The 23,737-nt window shown below is 43.2% G+C and overlaps 1 protein-coding gene across 2 annotated transcripts; it reads right to left on the bottom strand.

Annotated features, from left to right (window-relative positions):
* Positions 1–264: 264 nt before the first annotated feature.
* On the bottom strand, positions 265–22,910 carry KIF7 (kinesin family member 7). Of its 2 annotated transcripts, none has more exons than XM_069984612.1 (19): positions 22,821–22,910; positions 21,617–21,959; positions 20,867–21,067; positions 18,892–19,309; positions 17,148–17,691; positions 14,397–14,534; positions 13,635–13,853; positions 11,878–12,086; positions 10,317–10,441; positions 9,653–9,802; positions 8,168–8,370; positions 7,838–8,035; positions 7,389–7,514; positions 6,949–7,125; positions 6,095–6,310; positions 5,075–5,281; positions 3,669–3,867; positions 1,941–2,105; positions 265–1,855 (listed from the first exon to the last, which is right to left on the bottom strand). In XM_069984612.1, the coding sequence occupies exons 2-19, from the start codon at positions 21,939–21,941 to the stop codon at positions 1,479–1,481; spliced, it is 4,197 nt and encodes a 1,398-aa protein (XP_069840713.1). In that variant the 5' UTR covers positions 21,942–21,959; positions 22,821–22,910; the 3' UTR covers positions 265–1,478. The 2 variants fall into 2 exon arrangements, with proteins under 2 accessions (XP_069840713.1, XP_069840724.1); XM_069984623.1 differs by having other exon boundaries at positions 11,878–12,056.
* Positions 22,911–23,737: the final 827 nt, after the last annotated feature.

Below are 23,737 nucleotides of genomic sequence, written 5' to 3'. Positions count from 1 at the left end.
AGAACTCCTGCTTCTTCTGAAGTCAGGGGGGAGGGTAGGGAAACAGATTTTTGAGTACAGAAGGAAACACTTTTGCCTAATAAAACCTATTACAGAGTTTCTTAAAACTTGAACTTGATATCCATTATTGATTTGTGAGAAATGAGTTACTCTTCAAGTTAAAAACAAGGTTTTAAAAATGACAAAACTCACATTTATAAACTGTAGTTTAATGTATTACAAAATTACAAAAAAAAATAGAAAATGTATATACAAAACTAGGAATACATATGTACACAAACTACAACTGCTGCATAGATAGGAAAAATCTATGTGGTGCATTATGTATATTTTTTAGTGTTATTCACAAAGTGGAATTTCAGGTGTATGCGTCCACTTTACAAACTGGAGGTAGCAATGGAAGTGTATTGATGACCTATCTTTAGGCCAGTTTATTATTATAATCAGATTGGTGGAGGTCCAACACACAACACCCCATTGATCAGCTGCAGTAACCCAGTACAACCACTACACAATATATGGAGCTGTCTGCTTCCTGCTCTGCTCACTGTGTGTGTGGTCACTGTGGCCCTGGCAAACTGCCAACTGGCGGGGGTACCGGGTTTTGGCTCCCAACTGATAGGTCATCACTAAGTTGTCTTTAATTAAATAATAAGGAAGCAGATGAGCTAACCAAGATCTAGTGCTGGATTATGGTATAAGGCACTGGTGCAAACACTGGTCATAATAAAAAGAAATAAATAATTCTGTCCAGCTGTATAGACCATTTACTGTACACTGTAACTGTAGTATTTAGGAATCACAATACTAAATAATTGCATTCTTACAGCAGGATCAATCTAGTACAAGGCTGCTGTCATTTAGATACAATATGAAAGCATCCACATTATTAGTGTGTTATTCGGACCTCACACAGTCCTACCGAGTTGGATACAGATTAATACAGAACACTATGGTGATGCAAAGGTCATAGTATTGATCCGTACTACACCATGTGAAAGCAGCGGTAATGTATTCTACAGGGTAGTAAAAACTTCCACAAACAACACATGTTCTCCAAAGTAAAACTATAGATTGCCTTAAAAAGTAGTCTGTACTTTGGCTACAGCCGATGCACACTTACTTGACTGTCCTTCTGTAGCTTTGAATTTCTACTGTTGCTTATAGTACATTAAGGAATTCCCCAAGGGGCTCCAAAATAAGGAGAACCATTTAAGTAAACAGAATACAACAGCAAAAACCTGACGCACCAATACCATGCCACCCTGCGGCCACTAGTAATACCTTACATGCCTTGTAAATTGCACCTGTACTTTTTCCCCCGAAGTTGCATCTACAGTTCTTAGGCCATGAGGACTGTAGTTTACCTAACCCTACACACTCCATACACAGTAACTAAGTGGTTTAATGCGGCTGGCAGATCTCCACACCATCATCACAGGATGCATCTTCACACTTCAGAAACGTAAGTTACAGTTTTAAAGTGGATTTTTCCGGACATCAATCATCTCGACATTAGACATGAAGGGCATGACGCTTATGTTACATCTACGAACATCTCTCCGAGATTTGGCATGGTACATAATAGGTCTCTGACAAACCCCTTCGCTTGGCTGTACCACTCTGGTGTTCAATGTTTCAATCACAGTTTCTCGATGTCTAAGATCCTCTAAAGCAGTCTGTTCTTCAGAAGGCAAAGAAGATCGCCTCCAGGTGGGAGGTAATGGGACGTGTATTAATTCTTCCCTAGGCCTCAGGTTTCGGTCAGGTACAGGAGGCTGAGTGGTTACGTCTACAGCCACACTGCTTTGCTCATCTTGTCTATCCAGGCTGCTGGGAAGGGTCCTTCCATCACCTACAGGTACAGAGGAAAAGAGCAACAGATAAGCATGCATGTCATTAAAGACATATCTCATGGAAAACTTCAAGAAATCTCTTACCTTTCCCATTAGCTCCTTGAGGATTAGGAGGAGGAACAGCCATTTTGTTTAGTCTTTGACTTAGCTCCTGATGTGCCCACATATACCAACCAAGTTCCTTCTCAAGCTTCTGTATTCGACCTTCATACAGCCTCTTGCTTCCAGCCAGCCCTTCACCCATTTGGTCTGAAAATATATGAAATGTTATCACTAAACGCAAAAGTCACAGAAGCTTAAATCTCACTTTTTCTTGGTTACTTTTGATAAATGACACAACATTCCTACTAAGTGTCCTATAGAGGGACAGGTCTAGGAGATTACTGGGCAAACTTTGTATCCTCTGGGATACTAAAGACTCTTATGCACATCTGACAAAAGTTGTCTGAATCTGTACATTTTGGTCATGTGTATAGAGGAATCAGGAGAAATAGCTCTTAAAGTTCAGGCATCTGCAGGGTCCTCACTCTGGACAATGGTATTTCTCTATGTCAATGTCTGTGACTGCAGACTTAAAGGGGATGTGAGCAAGTCGTTGGTGTTTTCCCTAACAAAAATAGTAGCTTTGCAGAGTCAAATTTACTAAACATGTATTACCAGAGACCTCTCCTGTAATTACCTTGACTTGAAATGAAAAAAGGAGCATTTATTGTTTGAACTAATAGGTCTAGGTGACATCCACCAGCTGTACAGTTGTAAGGTGGGCGGTGCCCAGTTCTCAGTGGGTGTGCTTTTCCCTGTTCCTTCCTGCATATAGTGGCAGAAGATGGTGCAGTGTAACCAGAAACCTCTGCGTTGGGCCACTTCTCTGATATTTCTTCAGTATGAATAAATCAGAAACTGGCATTACAATTCTCCATGTCAATGGATGGTGGCCCTATATGTAAACTACTTACTACTATTTAGGGCCCTATTACACCAAAAGATGTCTGACAGATTATTATAGCCAAAGTCAGGAACGGACTATAAACAGAGAACAGGTCGTAAAGATAAGACTGAGATTTCTCCCCTTTTCAAATCCATTCCTGGCTTTGGCTGAAAAGAATCTGTAAAATAATCTCGTTGTCTTTCCCTTTTCCATGGCAATTTTTGTCAAAAATATGACAAACACGCAACAAAAGTCCTAAGACATTTGGAAGACAGCAAGGGTTCTTAAAGGGGATATCCAGACCTACAAGACATAGGGCCTCTTTTTCAGAAACAGCACCACTCTTCTCTAGTTTGGGTGTGGTTTTACAGCTAATGCCCCTATTCCACAGGTCGTCATAGAGGAGCAAACGAGCGCTGTCAGCGCTCGTTTGCTCCTCGTTCCCTGCTCGCTGCCGCCGCTATTCAACGCGGCAGCAGCGAGCGGGTGAGTGCGGGAGGGGCGGCGGGGATCTGCGGGGGGCTGCCCGGGTAATCGCTGATCATCCAGGCAGCCCATAGGATATAGCAGCGTCTGCTGCCGACGCTCCTATTCCACAGAGCGATGGCAGCAGATCGCTGCTATATCAGTCGCTTGTTTTTCAACATGTTGAAAAAGAAGTGACTGCAACGATCAGCCGACATGAACGATGTCGGCTGATCGTTGCACTCTATTCCACGAATACGGCCGATAATCGTTCCGTGGAATAGGGCCTTTACTTCCAATGAATTGAATGGAGCTGAAAGCTGAATTGTAATACCAGACACAGCCCCAGAAATTGCAATAATACTCCATAAAACTTTATACATTTGGTCCTGTACTAGGCAGCAACTATGACATGGTACCTTGACACTGTTTCAGCAGCAGCTGTATGTTGCGCTCATGCTCCTTTTGCTGCAAGGTAAGCTGACGGTCCATTTCTAAGCGTTGACGTTCCAAGGCAACCTCAAGCCAGCATACCAGGCGATGCTGCTCCTCCAACTTCATTTCCAGTTCTGAGAAGGAAATCTGTAGCTTGTGCTCCTCCTCACGCAGGGTAACTACCTGAAAATAAAAATGTGACTAAAATTATGAAACCTATTTATTTTAAATGCTGGTATAGGCCCATTTTTTTTTCTTTCAAATCAACTGGTGCCATAAAGTGCCAGAGATTTGTAATTTACTTTTATAAAAAAAAAAATCGGAAGTCTTTCAGTACTTAACAGCTGCTGTATGTCCTGCAAGAAGCGGTGTATTCTTTCCAGCCTGACACAGCGCTCTCTGCTGCCACCTCTGTGCATGTCAGGAATTGTCCAGAGCAGTAGTAAGGCTACGTTCACACAGAGCAAAAGGAGCGGATTACGCAAGGAAATATTTCCGCCTGAAATCAACTGACGCTGAATTCCGAGCAGAATATAAGCAGAATGTAAGCAGAATCCCTGCGTATTCTGCTAGGAAAGTGTTCAGCTCGTAATCAGCTCATGACAAATTCAGCGCGGAATACTCGAGGAATCCACGCTGAATCCGCATGCATTCAGCGCTGAAATTCAGCGAGTATTTGGTGAGTAAACTAGACTATACCAGAACATATACTAGAATCCTCCTCCCCCCCCTTTTCCCCATTTCCGCGCTGATTCAGCGAGTAATTTCCGCTTGTATTACGCTTGTATTCCGCGCTGAATACGCGCGTATTCCGCGCTGAAACAGAAAATCAGAGCCCCATTGGTTTGTATAGGCTTCCGCTAGTGGAAGAATGAACATGTTCATTCTTCTGGCGGAAAGCGGATTAGTTCAGTGCGGAAATTCCACTGTGTGAACTGCAGAGCAGAATTTCCATTCAACACAATGGAAATTAGCTCTGCACCTATTTTAACGGCTGAAATTTCAGGGCTGATTCAGTGCAGAAATTCAGCTGCTTTTGCTCAGTGGGAACGAGCCCTAAATCCCCATAGAAAACCTCTCCTGCTCTGGCCAGTTTCTCACATGGCAGCAGAGATCACTGTGCCAGACTGGAAAGAATACACCTCTTTATGCAGCGCATACAGCAGCTGACAAGTACTGGAAGAGTTAGGATTTTTTAAAAGCAGTAAATTAAAAATCTGTATAACTTTCTGTCACCAGTTGATTTAAAATATTTTTTTTTTTGTGAACTACCCCTTTAAAGTTGAGTATATTCTAGAATTTAAAAAAATAACATCTTCACATAGCATATGTATTCGTCTCATCCTATAGAACACAGACAAACATGGCTTCCAGACACAGCAATGCATACCTTGTCAAAATATTTACAGAGGAGAGCCCGAGTCTCCGAGGATGACAGATAACTAAGTTTTGCCATAAGGTTCATCTCACACTGAGAGAGAAGGCTTGCAGAGGCACGGAGAACCCGCTGTCTGCGGGTAATGGATTCATTCTTATATTCAATCGCAGCATCAAGAGCTTCAATGGCCTCATCCAGCTGGAAAAGGATCCTCTCTTCCTAAACAGCATGGAGAGAAAGGAGTCACTACAGAGACAAGTGTCATCGCAATCATTCTTCACACTAATTTTATTGGAAACTTTAAAAAAAACAAAGGGGTGCACAACCTGTGACCCTCCAGTACAATTCCTATCATGCCTGGACACCCACTGGAAGGCCACAGGTTGTGTATGCCTGCATTAGGAAAAATAAAAAGAATGCAATAGGTGTTAGGGGCATAAAGCTAGGACTAAAGGGTTGTCTGCTTTAGATCACCAACTTTTCCCCAACTTGGACCCCTAGCGAACAGCCATAAGCTATGGAGAAAACCAGAGCACAGCTGGCCATACACATGTGACTCTAATCAGCCACAATGTGGTCACAATGGGACCTCTGGTATGAAAAATCCAACCAGTGACATGCCACACTAAAGAGGCTGATCGCTGTGGTTAAAAAAAAAAAAAAAAAAGTGAAAAGTGGCAAATCATTGGCCGAATTTGGCTGATCATGCCACACATTTTTTTTTTGCTGACTGTGGCTGTAAAAAATCCAATGCGGCAGATTACATCCGCAGCAGTCTGCCATCAGCCATCAAAAATGATCCTTTGTAAATTACACAAACAATGTTCGGCTGATGTGGACAAACTAGGCCATTTCACCTTACTTCCTTGTGGTGCCACCACGGGAGATATAAGACACTACATGGAGGCATCTGGCTTCAGTGGACTACAACGCTCTTTGTAATCGCTCTGCCGTTTTATCGCTTATAGTGTTAATCGATTTCACAATTGTTAAGGACAACAATCTCCCACAGAACATATACGTTGAAATCACCTCAGCAGAAAGCAGGTTGCCTTGGCGCAGCTTTTCATCTATGTCCACCCTCTGCTTTAACAGCAGCTCCTTTTCTTGCCTCAGGTTGTTAATTTCATCTCGAATTCGCTGTTGGTCATAAGCGCTGCCCTCGCGCAGCTGTCCATTCTTTTCAGACAACTCCTTCTCTAAATCTTCAATGCGGCTAGACACTCTGAAAATATCGTTGCTCAAAGCCTAAAAAATGTAGACCAGTCCATCAAAAATGGAAAGGGTATGAGTAACTTCACAGCGCACATGACATGTCAGACATGCACTAAACATTCGGTGACAGGTAAAGAATATGGAAGAGGACAACCACAATCCATTATTATTCATACACATTTCTTTATTATAACAATGGTTTGCATACAAATACTATGTGTAGAAGTAGTGTTACTGTCCAGGTATAAGTAATCGGCCACAGATAGGCAGCCACCAGCCTGGCAGAGGCTATTTTACCGTTACATGTCAGTGACTGCACAGGTCTGGATAAATGGAGAGGAGCCAAAGTTAGATGAGCACTGGGGAGTGGCTTTGTTTTCTGTTTAAGAAATATAACATCTATTCCTTTCTTAAGCACCTTCATTCCTATATTTGCAGCATTCTCATGTGCCCTTTCGTACCTATCTAATATCCCAGTTTTCACAGTTACTCATCAGCATAGTAAATACATGAGTGCTCGCTTAAGAGTACTCCATTGGATTTTTTGTCGCTGATCTCCTTGAGTTCAGCGATTGCTGTGGTTTGTTGCTCACTTAAATGTCAAGAACTAAGCCCACATGTCACTTCCATTCAAAGAATCCAAATGTTCTGACCCTAATAACCCATCTCACCTGGCTGGATCGAAGTCTTTTGATCTCCAAATCGTTCTTCTCTTGTAGTAAGGCTTCTCTTTTAATCAATATGCCTTCCCTCTTCTTGAGCTCTTCTTCTAACTCGTCCAAGGCACGGCGTTGCTCAAGCACCTTATCGATTTCACTGTCTAGCCATTTCTTTTGCTCTTCAATTTTCTATCAACAAAAATTTGGAAAGAGATGACATATGTCCTGGAAGATTTTGAGGCTAAAAAGGGGAGATTTATGAGCCATTTTAATAACTTAAAAAAATGGAAGCCAACAACATAAAAGATTCTTTTTCTTCACATTCATAAAAAGGGAGAGCAACAGATAAGTACAGTGAGCGAGTTGACTTAGAGATGACTGAACAATTACACAGCCCCTTGGGATGAGGCAGGCTCTGTTCTAGCAGACAGCATGAAATCCGCTCAGCCTACCTGCTGCTGCTCCAGACTGATAACTGACCCATTGCTCCCACTTCTTCTTTTCCTTTGAAAAGCAGCAATTTCCTCCGTTTTGATCCTCAGTATCTTTTGTTGCTGTTCATGCTTCAGCTCCAGCTCCTAAAGACAAGACAGGCAATCTTTTGTTAATTGGACTCCTTCCTACCTAACCACCTGCTGGGCTTTTTTAGGCCCACTTTGCATTTCTTACCACAACAAGGAAACTGGACCCTTTGAGGGAGAGGAAAAAAACAAAAAAAAAACCTTAGTATTCTGTAATGATTAGTAGGAACAAAATGCATTGTGTTTGCCTTGCAGATGTCTGCAGTAGGGTTTGCAGATTACGGAGAGCTTTTCTGAACCCTTTATCAGTATACGGTGTCTGCTAAATGACTGCTATTAAAGGGATGTTTATATGTGGCTGCCCGCATTATTACAGTCACCTTCACTCTGTGTCTCCTTTTCTGCATCTCGCTCTCGAGTCGCCGCTTCTGATCGGTCTCTTCTTTCAGCTTCTTTTGTAATTGTCCTTGCTGCTGTTTCATCTGCAAAATGTTTTTCTCAAGTTCTTCAACACGCCTCACGCTCTGGACAGAGAAGGAAGCCAACTTTTCTGTTGCTTGTTTCTTCTCTTTAAGAACCTGTATGAACAAAAAAAAAAAAACTACAATTAAGTGAGTTCCAAACATCAGTGAAAAGTTGCAATTTACATAAAAGAAACAAACAGAGCATTACCAATGAAGCAAATATTAATGAATGTCAATGACATGTACCTGTACTTTACTCTCGGCAGCGGCTATCTTCTTGCGGCACTCCTGCAGTTTGCATTTTTCAACTGGATCTCGAGTCTCTTTCCCCTCCAGCTCCTGCAGCTGTCGCTGGTTCTCACTAACCTCCATGCGCGCTTGTTCTGCCTCAGTTTCCAGCTCAGATATCTTCATACAGTATTGCTTATTCATTGCTTGAGCTTCTCTTCCTGTCACAAGATATAAAGTCTCTCCAGCATTTCAAAGCATCTAGGGTTTCTAGGTTGCACATAAACCGACACATCAAATTCTTATTTGAAAAAAATTTATCTGGAGAGCAGAATGGGTCCTTTCTGTTTTGCTTTCCGACACATGACAAAAGGGGGTGGTTGCATGTTGCAGGTGATGTTCAATCGCTACCTGATGTTATGGCAACATCAGGCGGCTACAGGACATCATGTGAGCATATAGTTTCACCGTCCCCTCTTGTCTCGGGAGTACCTTAGGAGGTGGCCAAATGGAGGCAGTGGACTGCCAGGGAGTAGAACAGCCAGGACCTTTCCTGTTCTCAGAATAACCCCCTTAATGGAACAATTCAGTGATATACAAAAAAAAAAATCATCATAAATGAAATATTTTGTGTGCGACATGGTTATCCAGTGCTACAAAAACATGGCCACTTTTCCCCTGCTCTTGTCTCCAGATTGGGTGGGGTTTCAAACTCTGTTCCATTGAAGTAAATGGAGCCTAATTGCAAACCACACCTGAACTGGAGACAAGAGGGGGAAAAGTGGCCATGTTTTTGCAGCGCTGGATAACCCCTTTAACTACAGTTTTGAAGTGTAATTGTATTACAAGGTATGCTGGGTATTCCAAATCTCAAGCACAAAAGCACATTAACATTTTCCCAACACAATCTAAACTGTGTTATTTTAGGGGTAATATAAAGATTAACTTCTATTTAAAAAATCTCAAGTCTTTCAGTAATTTTCAGCTGCTGTATGCACTGACACAGTGCTCTCTGCTGACATCTTGGACCAAGACAGGAACTGTCCACGGCAGCAGCAAATCCCTATAGAAAACATTTCCTGCTCTGAACAGTTGCTGTCATGGACAGAGGTGGCAGCAGAGAGCACTGTGTCAGACTTCCCGTAGGACATACAGCAGCTGATAAGTACTGGAAGATTTTTTTTAAATAGAAGTAAATTACAAATCTTTATGACTTTAAGAAACCAGTTGATTTGAAAGAAAAAGATTTTCACAGAATAATAAAAGGTGACTGGCAACAGACTGCGTAGTGTGAAACCTACATAGAAACCTAGCAGACCTATCCTTTAAGGCCACAATGATTTTTTTTTTAACTCAAGATAAAAATGCGTAATAAATCTTTGATGTCAAAGACTATACAGACATGACAGCTCAATATTGGAGGGATGTGCTGTTGCTGAGGCTTGAACGAGCGCATTTAATAAGTGTTTATCGACTGCGAGATCAAAGCAGCCTGACACTCACCAGTTTTAACCAGCTCTTTAATAAGCTCTTCTTTCATGCGGATGTTGATAGCTAGCTCCCGGATTTTCTGCTGGGCCTGACGTAGTCTCCATTCAGAGTCCTTTGCTGGAATAGGACTCAGTACACAGTGTTCTCTCTTTTTACACTGAGCTGTAAATCGCAATAAAGAACTATTCAGAAGTTTCACTACATTATTGATAAACAATTTGACTAAGAAATGAAAATTGATCATAAAAAAGAGCACAGTGAAGATACATCAATCTGCAAGTTACATCATGAAAGGTTGTCTATCAGCCTAGCACTTAAGCCCCTATTCCACGGGCCGACTGGAGGAGCAAACAAGCGATGTCAGCTCTCGTTTGCTCCTCGTTCCCCGATCACTGCTGCCGCTATTCCACGCGTCAGCAGTGAGTCCGGGGGGGGTGGGGGGTGGAATAGGGCTTTTAGTCCAATGATTTCGCTATGTTAAGTAAATGATGTGATGACACTTTGTACAGCAACACCATTATCTAGTGATGATTCCAGAAACTGCTCGATGTGGACTTGTGCGTTTATGGTTACACATACATGCCTGTCCATACAGTGATGCTATGGATGCCAACAGCCAGTTGGTAATGAAACAAATTAAGAAATGTCTATGTAAATGTCATAACAATTAACTTACATCCCGATAAATCTCTGTCTTGCAGTAGTTCCTCTTCATCCTCACTGTCCTGAAAAGGTGTTGCATACTGCCGGCTGTGAGCGATAGTCACACTTTTTACATCGACTTTGGACAGCTTTTTAGACCTACATAAAGAAAGGCAACAAATAACAGTATACATATATGAGTAACATACAAAGAAATGATTTAACATGACAGGTCGCTGCTTGTGCAAGTTTCCTAAGTGAACTACAGTGGTCCCTCAACTTACAATGGCCTCATATAACAATACTTCCTACATATAATGGTCTTTTTTTTAACCTTTGTAATTTGAGACTATAGGCAATGTACAATGCCACAGACAGGCTGACTCTGCTGTGTTTGGGAATGCATACGAAATTCAACCAATCAGGGTGAGCATTTCACTAGGAAAACAGCTGTAATAATAAACTGCATGCAGAGTTTTTTAGCTACTCTCTATAGTAAAGTGCAGTACTACAAGTGATGCTGGCTCCATGTTATATTTCTGGTGCTGTACAGGACCATGAAGAAGCTACTTACTCTATGTGTAAACTTATTTACAGCATCTAGCAGCTACTTCTTTCTTTTATACAGTAAGTATTTTCTGCAAACAGTCTGTTGTAGGCCAGCTCACCTGCCGTGGTATTGCCCTTGGTGCACGGTAAGACCCGGAGCCAGGGTCACAGCATACAAAAAGGAAAAGTCCAGCACCAAAATGGCAAATCCCATAAAGCTTAGTCTTTATTGTAATTCTTCACATCAGGTACAGTGAATTAAAAAAGTTTTCGCGTTTCAACGCTTCTCCCGCCTTGTTCACAACTTAAACAACAGTGTTAGTGTTTAAGGTGTGAACAAGGTGCGAGAAGCGTTGAAACGCAAAAACTTTTTTATTCACTGTACCTGATGTGAAGAATTATAATAAAGACTTATGCCCCTATTCCACGAGTCGTGTGGAGGAGCAAACGAGCGCTATTAGCGCTCGTTTGCTCCTCGTTCCCCTATTCAACGCGGCGTCAGCGAGCAGGTGAGTGCGGGAGGGGCGGCGGAGAGCTGCTGGGGGGGCTGCCCGGGGGATCGCTGATCGTCCGGGCAGCCCATAGGATATAGCAGCATCTGCTGCCGACGGTCCTATTCAACGGAGCGACGGCAGCAGATCGCTGCTATATCAGTCGCTTGTTTTTCAACATGTTGAAAAACAAGCGACTGCAACGATCAGCCGACATGAACGATGTCGGCTGATCGTTGCACTCTATTCCACGGGACGAATATCGTTCGTAGCGGCCGTTATCGGCCGAATAGGAACGATATTGCTCCTCTAAACGACCCGTGGAATAGGGCCTTAAGCTTTATGGGATTTGCCATTTTGGTGCTGGACTTTTCCTTTTAGTAAGGATTTTCTATATCTGTATTAGAAGCCTGCTTGTTTTTCTTCTTTCTTTTTTTTTTTCTTATTATATGATGCTATCTTGGGGCTTCAGAACCAATTAATGGAGTATGTGGCAATAAAAAAAAAAACACCTCAAGCAACTGTGAAAAAGTAAAACAGAAAAGAAATACTTGCCTGTTGTGAGGAAGAGATGAGTAAGACTCTCTCTCAGATTCATCATTTTCCATGGTCTCTTCTTCTGATGGTCCTGATGGATCGGAGTCCTCACTGAAGCGTCTGTACAGCACTGTGTCGGCCTCCTCCATGCTGGACACCAGCTTCTGGGTTCCACTCTGAAAAGTCCTTGTAAGCTCCTTAGACAAAGAAGCAACACTTTCTGAAATCTGGAAGAAATACAATGATAATCCAGGAACCACAACAGTAGGAGACACATTAAATGTGACTGCTGAGTTAAAAAACAAAACAAAAAAAATGCATAGTCAGTACAACTAAAGACTGAATAATTGCAATTCATAAGTCTTGTATAAGATAAGATTGTATAAAGTTTCTATTGGTCTGCCGCTTGTCCCGACATGTAAAGTAGTTAAGCTGCACTTCCTGCGCACCGCTGTCCCCACCCTCTCACCAGTGATTGACAGGCTTCTCCCTCTCACTCTGCACAAGGGGAAGACAGTCAGTCACTATTGAAGGTGGGGGCAGTGACATCTAATGAATATAGGACAGACATATCTCACGCAGCCCACAGTAAGTGCGGCTTAACTACTTTACATATCTGTATATGATTATGGAGCAACCATTTTGCCTGAGCTGCTTTTATCAGCATTTAAATACACGCTTTACAGCAGCCAAACAGAGCAAAGAACACAATACAGAGTTTTGTAGTAGAAAGCTCCAGTATGTGTCAAGCTTCTAAGCTATCCTTGTGGTGGCTGAAAGCAGTTATCACTTAACTGATAGTGACAATATACCTCCCTGAGGAAGCGGGAAGCGAGATGGCATTGGTATGTGAGGTGGGGGCCAGCTAACTGGGACACAGGTTGTATATTGTCACTATCAGTTACCTGCGCATCTATGTAAAAGTATATCCCATAACCCTGTTCAGCATACTAGTAGCATGATGTCTTACTGCACTAGCACTTTATGACATGTATTTATTCTGTAGGAGTGAATTGGTTACTTGTTTTGATGCACTAGCACTTAATATTTATAGACATATCCCAGCAGCACGGCCTCCCGCCTCCCACAGTCTTGTTTTTAATGTTGTACAATAAAGACTTTTTTCACATTTCTAAATTGGTATTAAGTTTATTGATCTTTGAGGTACAGGATATTTATTTATATAAACAAAAGGTACAGTAGTGGCACTCACCAGTGGATTTCGTTGTGCAGGTATCTTTATTTCAGTGATGCATGGACATGCACCATGCACAGGACCTGCACCAACCTGGCGTCCGCCCTGTATATGTCCATGCGTCACTGAAATAAAGATACCTGCACAACGAAATCCACTGGTGAGTGCCACTACTGTACCTTTTGTTTATATTGTTACCAGATGGGACTATATTTCTAGTGAGCACCCCAGGATGCATCATTCATGATGGGATTCAATGTCTTAGCTCCCATTTACATCTGTAGTGCCGATTACTTCTAACAACACTGAATATTTATTTATATGTGTGGTAATTTATGGCAAAATATCATATGTACCAATTAATGATGATTGGTTATAATATATGTTCAAAAGTAGGTGTTATACCGGAAAGAAAACATAACTTTCTGCACGACATGTAGCAGCTGGTAAGTACTGGAAGACATGAGATTTTTAATAGAAGTCATTTACAGATCTGTGTAACTTTCTGACGCTGGTTGATTTAATTTTTTTTTTTTTTATCATCATAGTACCCCTTTAATTCAGCCATGTCCGTGCATACCTTCTTATGAGTGCCTTGTAAACATTTGCTGGATAGAAATTTATTCTGACACATTGCGAGTGTTGGCTTTGTAACCAGAGGTGCTGTACTTGGTCTTGCTCCAATCTGCAGTAAATGGACATCTTCCAGCAATGCAGAGACGGACAGACCAGGCCTTAACCGCTCCATATGGGACTGCAAGTTAGCAATTTCATCTTGTCTCTCTTGCAGTTTATCACTCTAAAAAAAAAAATCTGAGTTAGAAAAACAAAGAACTATAAAACAACAGAATTAGCCATATCCGCTCACATAACACACAGAAGGCAAGAGAAAGGAAAGGTATACTCGAATTTATGCAACACTGAGACTTCCTGGCATATAACTCTATTGGATGCCGCTGTATGGGGCTGCATCATTCATGGGCCATTATTACAAAATAAAAAAAAAAATTATCTTTTGGAAGATATATTTTTCCTACATTTTGCTAATACCTGGCCCTGCTATATCAGGTACAGTATAAAATTACTACTCACCTCTCCCAGTACCCGTTGAGATGTGACATGGAGGATGAAGCAGGAGAGGTGGGGTATGGTGTGTAAAAGAAGTGATCATTCTTAAAAGGGATTTGCTACTGGCAGATGTTTATAGCACATCAGTGAGAGACAGAGGTCAGTAGGTACAAACAGTGAGAACTTTCTGAGGATTGGTGGTCCCACAGTAGGGCCCTATAATTGATATGCCATAAATCTCAATGATTAGAAAGCCCTCTCTAATGCAGCATACCTGTATTTTGTACTGTTCCATAGCATCCTCCAAGGCAGCCAGGAAGTCTCTGTTCTCATCTTCTAACCTCTGGATTTTATTCTTCAGCGTTTCAATGCACTTGTCTTTATCAGCATCACCTTCAAAGCTCAATGTGCCCTTCAATAGGAAAACAGGAGATGAGATAGTATTATTTGCTGCAGAAAACCCTGAAATTAACAGGAGAAAGTCTAAAATCCAGTTACAAACATTGGTCCATCCTAGTGACTAGAGTTTCCATTTCTTCCTTAAAATAGAAGAAAGCATACACTATCCCACTATGTAAATTGTGAAGGACCACCCACCTCACCATCCACCTGATGTGTCAGGTGCCCCCGATTGCAAATCACTAAACAGACTAATGCTGGGTTTACACGAAACTATAATTGGCCCGATCGTACGATTAACGATGTCGGAGTAACGATTTTTTTTTCATAACGATCAGCGTTTAGACGGTACGATATATCATACGGAAAAATCGTTTTGCGATCGCGCGCCCGCAGCCCGGCCCCCCGGTCAACCGCAGCCCCCTGAGCTGCCCCGAACGCCACCCCCGCCGCCGCTCCGATCGCCACCCCCCCCGCTCCGATCGCCCCTAAACCCCCCCCGCCGCCCCGATCGCTCTGCTCCAACCCCCCCTTCGCCGCCGCTCCAATGGCCCCCTTCACGGCGCTCCGATTGAGCCAGCGCAGTGGCTGTGGATTCGCGCAACGACTGTTTACACAGAACAATCTGCAAATTTTTTGCGAACGACGATTTAAGAACAAGATAAAAGATCAAAATGAATGATCTCTCGCTCATCGTTCGCTGCGTTTACACGTACGATTATCATTCGAATTCGATCGTTATCGTGTAAATTCGAACAATATTCGTTCCGTGTAAACCCAGCATAAGGGCCCTATTCCACAGTAACGATAATCGGCCGGATCAGCCCCATTTGGCCGATTATCGTTCAGTGAAATAAAGAGAACGATCAGCCGATGATCGTGTCATCGGCTGATCATTCATTTAGGGCCAGACCTAAAATCATAGTTCCCCCACCGCGCATCGCTATGGTTGAATAGCGGTGCGGGGCGGGCGACCGAAGATTTAACAAGCAGCAGCACCATCATACATTACCTGTCCAGGCTTCTTCTCCGCGCTGTCTTCATCCCCGGGTCCCGCGCGCTCTATCTTCAGAATGGCCGGTCAGCTGACGGAGTGCTCAGCCAATCACAGGCCGGGACCGCCGCGGCCTGAGATTGGCTGAGTGTGGCCTGTCAGCTGACCGACCATTCTGAAGATAGAGCACGCGGGACTCGGGGATGAAGACAGCGCAGAGAAGACCTGACAGGTAATGTATGATTCTGCAAGGGCTGCAAAGATATCGGTAACGAGGAGATCACACAGCGGCAGCAACAGGGAGAGCCAGGAGTGGCAAGTATGGCTGTTGTTTTATGACTCAGGGAGGCTTTATGCAAAGTTTAAAGCTCCCCTCTGTATTTTACAGACCAAGCCTCCTAAAATGCCCTATTACCCAGCTCTGTAATAGTGCAACCAGGGCTGCACAAACAATAGCTAAATTGTTTGTGCAGCCCTCTACTGTGATTAGCCGTTGTCCACACATCCCCTATCATATGGCAAAATAGGTATTTACTGCCAATGATTTGCTTGTCCATTGGCAAATGACTAGCCCTATTACAAAGGTGCAAAGATTAGCAGGAAAGACAAGAGGGGAGGGGAGAGATTTATCATTCATTATGACTGCTTATAGCACTAACAAAATAAGTTACCAGCATGGCATAAATTGCACTGGATTTTTGGCATAAGCAGTTTGATCATCTCCCACAGGGTTTCTACAGACATTCACTTCAAAGAGACCTGATTCAGGACCCCACTCTTTTACATGAAACTGTGCTGATGCATGATGGGGGTTAATAAATCTTAGCCATGTTGAAAGGCTATGTATATATTTCAATATCCATATATCTATCCGTAAGTATGATATTGGTATGCAGGTTTTCCCTGTTCCCTGCCATGTTCCATTGGATCAGCCCTGAGGAATCTGAACATTCCAAATGAAAGGCCATCAAGTCCTCCTGTTAATATTCTTTTTATTACATGCTAAAAATGAGAACAGTCAGACAGCCTGCCTCTTCCACTGAGGAATTAGTGGAATTATGGCTCGGCTGTGTATATATATTTTTGCATGGTAGACTAATGTTCCAAAAGAAGTGGAGTCAGGATTTTAACTAAGCTGCTTATAGACAGATCCCCTTACCTAATAGAATGCAGATGTTTTACATCATACAAGCTAATGATCGGCATGCGGCTTTCATTTACATTCTTTTTGCTCCAATACTTATAGAGCAGGGTAAATAACTTCCCTACGAGTAATCATGACATCCAAAACACAGTGCTGGGGCTTTAGGCTAACAATTACAAGGAAATAGCTGTTCTGGTATAAGTCCAATTCAATATATTAATTAATATTATCATTATTGACCCCTAAGCTCTGCAGAAAATGTAGTGTGGGACCCTGCCTGCAGAATAGGCAGCTCCACCTGCTTTGTGGACTGTGAACATGCTGGTTCTGAATAATGATGGTAAGGATGGACAGGAACATTACTGCAGACAGTCAAACAAAGGGGCAGATAACATACTGGATATGCATTCTATATTGTATTGAAAGCAGGCTGAAATAGTGAATTCCAGTGGAAATGTATACTGGTGATGGCAATACTGGTTTCATACCTTGCACTTTGTCTGTCTCCTACTGATTTCTTTTGTGGGTTCCTCCACAGAAGAGCTTTCAATCCCACTGTCTAGTCCAGAAGCTGATGTCACTTCACTTCTTTCCTCTTCTACTGTACACATCCAGTCCTTCACCTTCTGGGCCTGAGAAGAAGACAGCCCTCCCTCTGACAGAAGGTCCATAAGAAGGAGGTAACCTGTGTCTGTACAAGTCCGGTAATGTGCACACTCTGCCATTAGCCGAGACACATGATCCTCTGTAGACCTCTGGGCCACAAGCTTAGAGGGGTCAAATCTATTCAGTATTCTAGTCTCTGATCGATGTCTCTGCTCGAGAGCGCGTTGCAGTGACTTGATCTGATGCTGTAGGTCTTCCACTCGATCCGAGTCTTTCTTGCAGTTCACGGTTGCCTTGTTTTTGATATTTTGTGCACGGTTGGCATAGTTTAAAGTGTTCAAGGTTTCATCAAAGTCTGACGCTGAAGGACTAATGCAACAAATCATAACAGTCTTGGCATTTCCTCCAAGGGAATCCTTTAAGATCCTACAGCGAAAGGACATGTGATCCAGTCATTGTATATTCCAAAAGGTGAAATGGCAGATAAGCAAGAATAATATAACACTAGAAAAATAGTAAAATATGGCCTCATTTTGAGCAAAAATGTGTCAACAGTGGGTAAAAACTAGTTTTTTTGCAAAAGCAGGTGGTAAATGAGCATACTTATTATTTTGACGGTCATAATCCATTATGGCTGTTTTTCTATACAATGTGTGCACTGCTGTCCAATTTTCCCATAGACTTCAATAGGGAATTTAAATATATTAAAAATATGTCTGTATTTTTACCTCAAAATTACAGCTTTTTTTGTTTTTATTTTTCTGTGTGTGAACATAGCCTAAAGATGAAAGCAGAAACACACTGGAGGAGATTTATCAAACATGGTGTAAAGTGAAACTGGCTCAGTTGCCCCAGCAACCAATCAGATTTCACCTTTCATTTTCCAAAGAGTCTGTGAGGAATGAAAGGTGGAATCTGATTGGTTGCTAGGGGCAACTAAGCCAGTTTCACTTTAAACCCATGTTTGATAAATCTCCCCCATTATGTCTGGGACCAAATACTTATGTATATTCAGTTCTTAGAAAGAAATCCCTAATGGAAAAAAAAAACTGAACAAATGCTGCACAAGAAGCACACGGACATGTTCAACCTGCTGTATTTTTAGTAATATGAATTATATTCACATATAAAACACATAGGGCCACGCCTCCTCCCCGCCTTGCAGCCCCCCAGGCCCCCTCTGCCCACCCATCGGGCGAGCAGGGGATACAGCAAGTGTAAACCAGGGAGATGGGGTGAATCTGCGCCTTCTCCCTAGCATACTGGGTGGGACTTTCGTAGATGTTCCCCATGGTATTTACTACAAGTAGGAAGACCCATTATAAAGAAAAGGTTTCTTACTTTCACAAAGACCTAACTTTTCAGCAAAACACAAATAAGATAGACATTAGCTGGAGGTTTCCCATGTCATGAAGTGATAAGGTATCACTAGGATAGGCAATCACTTTATGATCACTGTGGGACCCAGAAGTCAACCTCAAAGCAGTTTCTCCTGGTCAAGTATAACATACAAAGCTCATGAATGGCTAAAACACCACCTACTGATACTGATGAAGTTTTAGCCACAAAATATTTCCTCGCATTTGTGCAGTTACAATATATAGAAATGCTGGCGTGTGGTAATACCTGGTGATCTTGGAGTCTCTGTATGGGATATGGCTGCCTTTCCTCTTTGGGTCCCCGAGAGCACTGATAACATTACCTAGCGCTAGTAACCCAGAGTTGATCTGAATACTTTCTTTCAGCCTTTCTCCGGTGTTGCCAGTTTTCAGTATACGTTCAGACCCAGCCAGGTCTACAAAGTGGAACTTGGAAGACAGGACCTGGCCAAATGCTAGACCTGGACCATCCTCACCATTGGTCATCCTGGTGACTCGACCAACGACTCGCCTCTGTTCCATAGTGACAGTAAAGATTGTATGCGAACGGCTGGACTGAGTATTAACTTGTGTAGCTCCTGTATGCTTAGCAGTATTGCCCATCTCTAGAAGACTAAGCACTTCATCAAGGCCTTCCACTTCTGTCTCCTTTACACCACACAACACTAGAGAAAACAGGAAATAATGTATCATACACACTGAAATTTGTAGTCAGGAAAGACTGCAACTTATAGTTTCATGGGAAGTCGTGGGGAGGTCGAAACAAAGAATATACTATTTAAAATAGTCACCTCAAGGACACCAACTCTGGAGGATCACATGGGTTTGAGGTAAGTGGACCCTTGCGGTCTAAGGCAATGCTCACCGGCCGGATGATCTTCACTGCTATTCAATGAATAGCGGCTGCCAAAAACTGGCATGTCATTTTTTTGCAGCGCCGCTACAGAACTTTGTGAGTTCTGTAGCAATCAAGGGCATTGCGGCAAATCAGCAACAACGGCCGTGATTACTACGGAACTTACGTAGTGTGAACATAGCCTAAAGGCCCTATTCCTCGGAACAATTAAACAATTATCGGCCATATTTCGTCCCGTGGAATAGAAGGCAACGATCAGCCGACATTGTTCATGTCAGCTGTTTGTTGCGTCGTTTGTCTTTCAAACATGTTGAAAGACAAACGACTGTACAGCGACGATCTGCTGCCGTCGCCCGGGCTGCTAGGATGATCAGCGATCACCGGGGCAGTCCCCCCACACCTCCCCGTGACCCACGAGGAGCAAACCAGTGCTAATAGCGCTCGTTTGCTCCTGTCAGTCGGCCCGTGTAATAGGGCCTTAAGGCTGGAATCGCAGAAGTAAACAACTGCATGAACAATTGTGAGATCATTCGTGCGGCTGTTTCCCTTTATTTGGAAACTGCTGCAGATCCCATTTACACAGGGAAATGTGCTGCCAACAATTTTTATGTTCACAGAATAGATAAGATCAGCCAACAAATAAGCATTTGCTCATCTGTCCGATGACTGCTAGGCTTTTTACATAGGGAATGGGAATTATGGTTCTGTTCAGCCAGTAAGGCATTTTTACCAGGGACGATTAAACTACATGAGTTTTGACAACATGTCCGATCTCAAGCATTAACCAGAACTGCCCAAAAAATGTCTAGACAGTGCATACTACAATCCATTACATTAAAGGGTTTTACAGTCTACAACTATTGATGGTCTATCCATTGATCAACAGAGCGCCCACACCTGGCACCCCATTGATCATATGATCAGCACAGCCTATGAATTGGAAATAAACAGTGTACAGAAGCCAGACTTGTTCTGTGCACTTGCTGTTGTACTGCTAAGTAGGAGATGCTCTGCAGTTACCCAGCACTGCCACTACAAACAACTATACTGTGCAAAGACTGTCAACAGTTTTAGGATGGACAATAATCAGCGACTGATGTGGGACACCGCTGCAGTCTCTGGTTGGCTGGATGGGCCTCAATGTCATTGCCCCATGACCCAGAAACGGACAGACGGCGAGGCAGGATAGTGGCGATAGTGGTGGCAGTGCTGGAGCAAGGGAGGTAAGTGTGCATTATTATTTTGAAACAACCGCTCACTGGGCATGTTTAAAAATGTCCCTTTCATGGGGTACCCATTTAACTACTGAAAAATGATCATCTGATCTGACAATACTGGACAGTTAACACAGATTGTCATTTCTTACCGACATTGCCTTTATCATCCTCTCTGATAAGGATGTCTTTACTGGATGTCTGCACTTCAAGAAGATCTCTGAACTCCTCTTTATACACCTCCAAGTAGGACACCCGGATTGTGTAGTCAATTAGATCATTTTCATCAACCAGTTTAAAGATTTCGGCCATTGCACGTGGAATGATGCCTTGTTCATCATCTGAGATAGAAGCTGAAACAAATATTGGAATTATAGCTTTGTTGTTTGTACATTATATGAATTAAAGTGTCACCGTCGTTTTGTGAGCTAATCCTATCATTTCGAGAGCTATCCTCTCCTGGCTCTGTGTCACATAATGAGTCGGGGTCTATGGAGCCCCACTCTTTCACTGACACAGAGTTAGGAGCTGATCACGCTGCAACTTGGATCTCTCCCTGTTCTGTCACCCAATCGGTATGGATCTAAACACTCACACCCGGACCAATTAAAACTTTTGACAGATTGCCAGATTGTCTCTATGACATGTCAAAACTTTTTCTAAACAACAGCAACACTTTAAAAAAAATATAGATAAATTGGTTTTTATAAATTTGGGTTATCCCAAGATCACAACTTATCACCTGTGTGGAGAATAGATGAGTGTCTAAGACCCTCGGCATATTTGAGAACAGGGGTCCCAAGTGCCCTTGTTTGAATAAAGCAGAAGATGAGTATGTACACAGCCGCTCTATAAAAACTCTATTGGACCGGTGAATATCAGTCAGTACATTTTACACTCACATATGCTTGCTTCTCCAATGGTATACGTCTTCCCAGATCCTGTTTGTCCATAAGCAACCACAGTAACATTAAAGCCCTGAAAAAATGATTCAAGCAATGGCTGTACACAGCGATTGTATGCAATCTCCTGGCTGCAAGCATCATCCAACACATCTTGAAACTTAAAATGTTTATTGGTGCCAAGCGTTAGCGTCTTCTGATCAGGGTCAACATGGACACAGGACTGCTGACTGTGCAGAATCTCTTTTGGAAGTAGTGGTCGGATCCTGACAGCCACACATACTGCCGTCTCTTCTCCACGAAGATGCTGAACTTTGGGACCCATGGAGATCCAGCACCAGCTCTGTGAAAAGAGATAAAAAGCAAACAAACAATTAATGCCAGTGTGATATGGACTAGTAAGACACACACCATATAGGACTTCTCTAATTGGCCATACGAAAAAAGACCCAGCTGTCGAAAGAAGTGATTATTATAATTGTAACATCATAAGATAGTGCCTAGTGCATTCCTGCATAAAGTGCACACAAGTCACAGGGATGGACTAAAATTGGCTACAGCTTAGCAGACATTTTTTTTTTGTTTGTCAAATAAAAACTTTCATCAGTAATGTAGTAAGATGGGGCCAGCAGTAAATTTCTGTGCACCATGGCTGCTGGAATTTGCCACGCATAACCTACATGCAGCGACCACCGATCGGAGGAGACAGGCAGCGCCCGCCCACTGGAGGAGACAGGCAGCGCCCGCCCACTGCAGCATACGCGCAGCGCCCGCCCACCATAGGAGCCAGGCAGCGCCCGCCCACTGCAGCATACACGCAGCACCCGCCCACCGCAGCATACGCGCAGCGCCAATCCAGCAGCCCTGGTGCCCACATACTGCAGTTTACATAGAAGCACTGCACTTGCCTATCTATGACTCCCTGGTCATAGAGTGCAGGAAACCCCAGAAAGTTGCCAAGACCTGCTGGGAGTAGTAGTCTCCTAACAAGTGGATGGTCCCAGCCAGCACACAACTACACTGCAGTGGGTCTGTAGTGGTGCCCGGGCCTGCACACATCCTATTGTGCACTCAGAGAACTTCTGCAGAACTTAGGATTGGCTGAGAAGTTCCGATCCAGCTCACAGCACGGGACTATGATGATCCGAGCCTCTGCTCGCCATTACTAACAACACAAGAAGGTACCGGGATCCACTCTGCCAACCTGCACTGCGGAGATCCCCGAAATCCCAATCCAGGGGGACCCTAAAGAGCGGCGAACATCACTGAGGACCAGCCAGCCATCGCATCTGTCTGCAGCCACAGCGGCCTCTAGCGGCGTGCACGGAGGTTACAGGTCCGGCCGGAAACAAGCGCCTGCACTCACTCTGCCCGATGTACTGTACACCTGGGGAGTATTGTAGCTTCCTCTGTGTAAAGAAGAGCCCGGCATCCATTTATTCATCTCTTTACATAGAGGAACAAGGTGTTGCCTTGTATCAGAAGTAATGGAGAGATGTTATATTTAGGCATTTATTTTAATACTTGTTGCTATCATCATAAGTAACAGCTCATATGACAGCAACATAGCCTACCCTAGTAATATAAAGAGGCAAATGGGCAAATTGTCTACAAATATGTGTAAAAGACTAAAGGTACATGCACCAGGGGAGATTTATCAGGCTGTCTTATACCACAACCAATAACAGCTCAGCTTTCAGTTATGTGGACAGACCCTTGAAGCTGGACCTCTCTTCCTGTTTGTCTGAAAATAAACTGAAAAGAATTGGGGCCCTTTACATGTTGTTTGTTATCGACAGAGCCGGATTAAGGTTGGTGGAGGCCCCGGGCTACAATCTTGGAGGCCCCCCCCCCAAAAAAAAAAATACAATATACAATACAGATCTATACAGATGTCTGCTTACTGTAGGCGAGTAGGCGACTTAGCACAGACCTCTGTGTGGCTCAGAATCCTCCTCTGTTGTGCACGTGATGGTCACAAGAGGCTGCAGTGCAGAGGAAGATGCCAGGCCCTAGAGACAGGAGAGGGGAGAGCTCAGTGTTCTCACGTAGTGGTTGTGTTAATAACGCAATGTGAGAACCCAGCACTTTTTTTTCTGCGTTCTTACCTACTGTGTTAGG

Source organism: Dendropsophus ebraccatus, chromosome 1 (assembly GCF_027789765.1).
Source record: "Dendropsophus ebraccatus isolate aDenEbr1 chromosome 1, aDenEbr1.pat, whole genome shotgun sequence".
Taxonomy (NCBI): Eukaryota; Metazoa; Chordata; class Amphibia; order Anura; family Hylidae; genus Dendropsophus; species Dendropsophus ebraccatus.
This window is presented reverse-complemented; position numbering and strand designations above follow the sequence as displayed.

Excerpts from the sequence above, each read along its gene's own strand:
- KIF7 (XM_069984612.1), bottom strand. The coding sequence starts at position 21,941 with ATGGGTCCCAAAGTTCAGCATCTTCGTGGAGAAGAGACGGCAGTATGT. Across the intron at positions 8,371-9,652 it reads TAAAGAGCTGGTTAAAACTG|GAAGAGAAGCTCAAGCAATG; the intron begins GTGAGTGTCAGG and ends ATCTTGTGACAG. Across the intron at positions 6,311-6,948 it reads AAAGACTTCGATCCAGCCAG|GCTTTGAGCAACGATATTTT; the intron begins GTGAGATGGGTT and ends TACATTTTTTAG.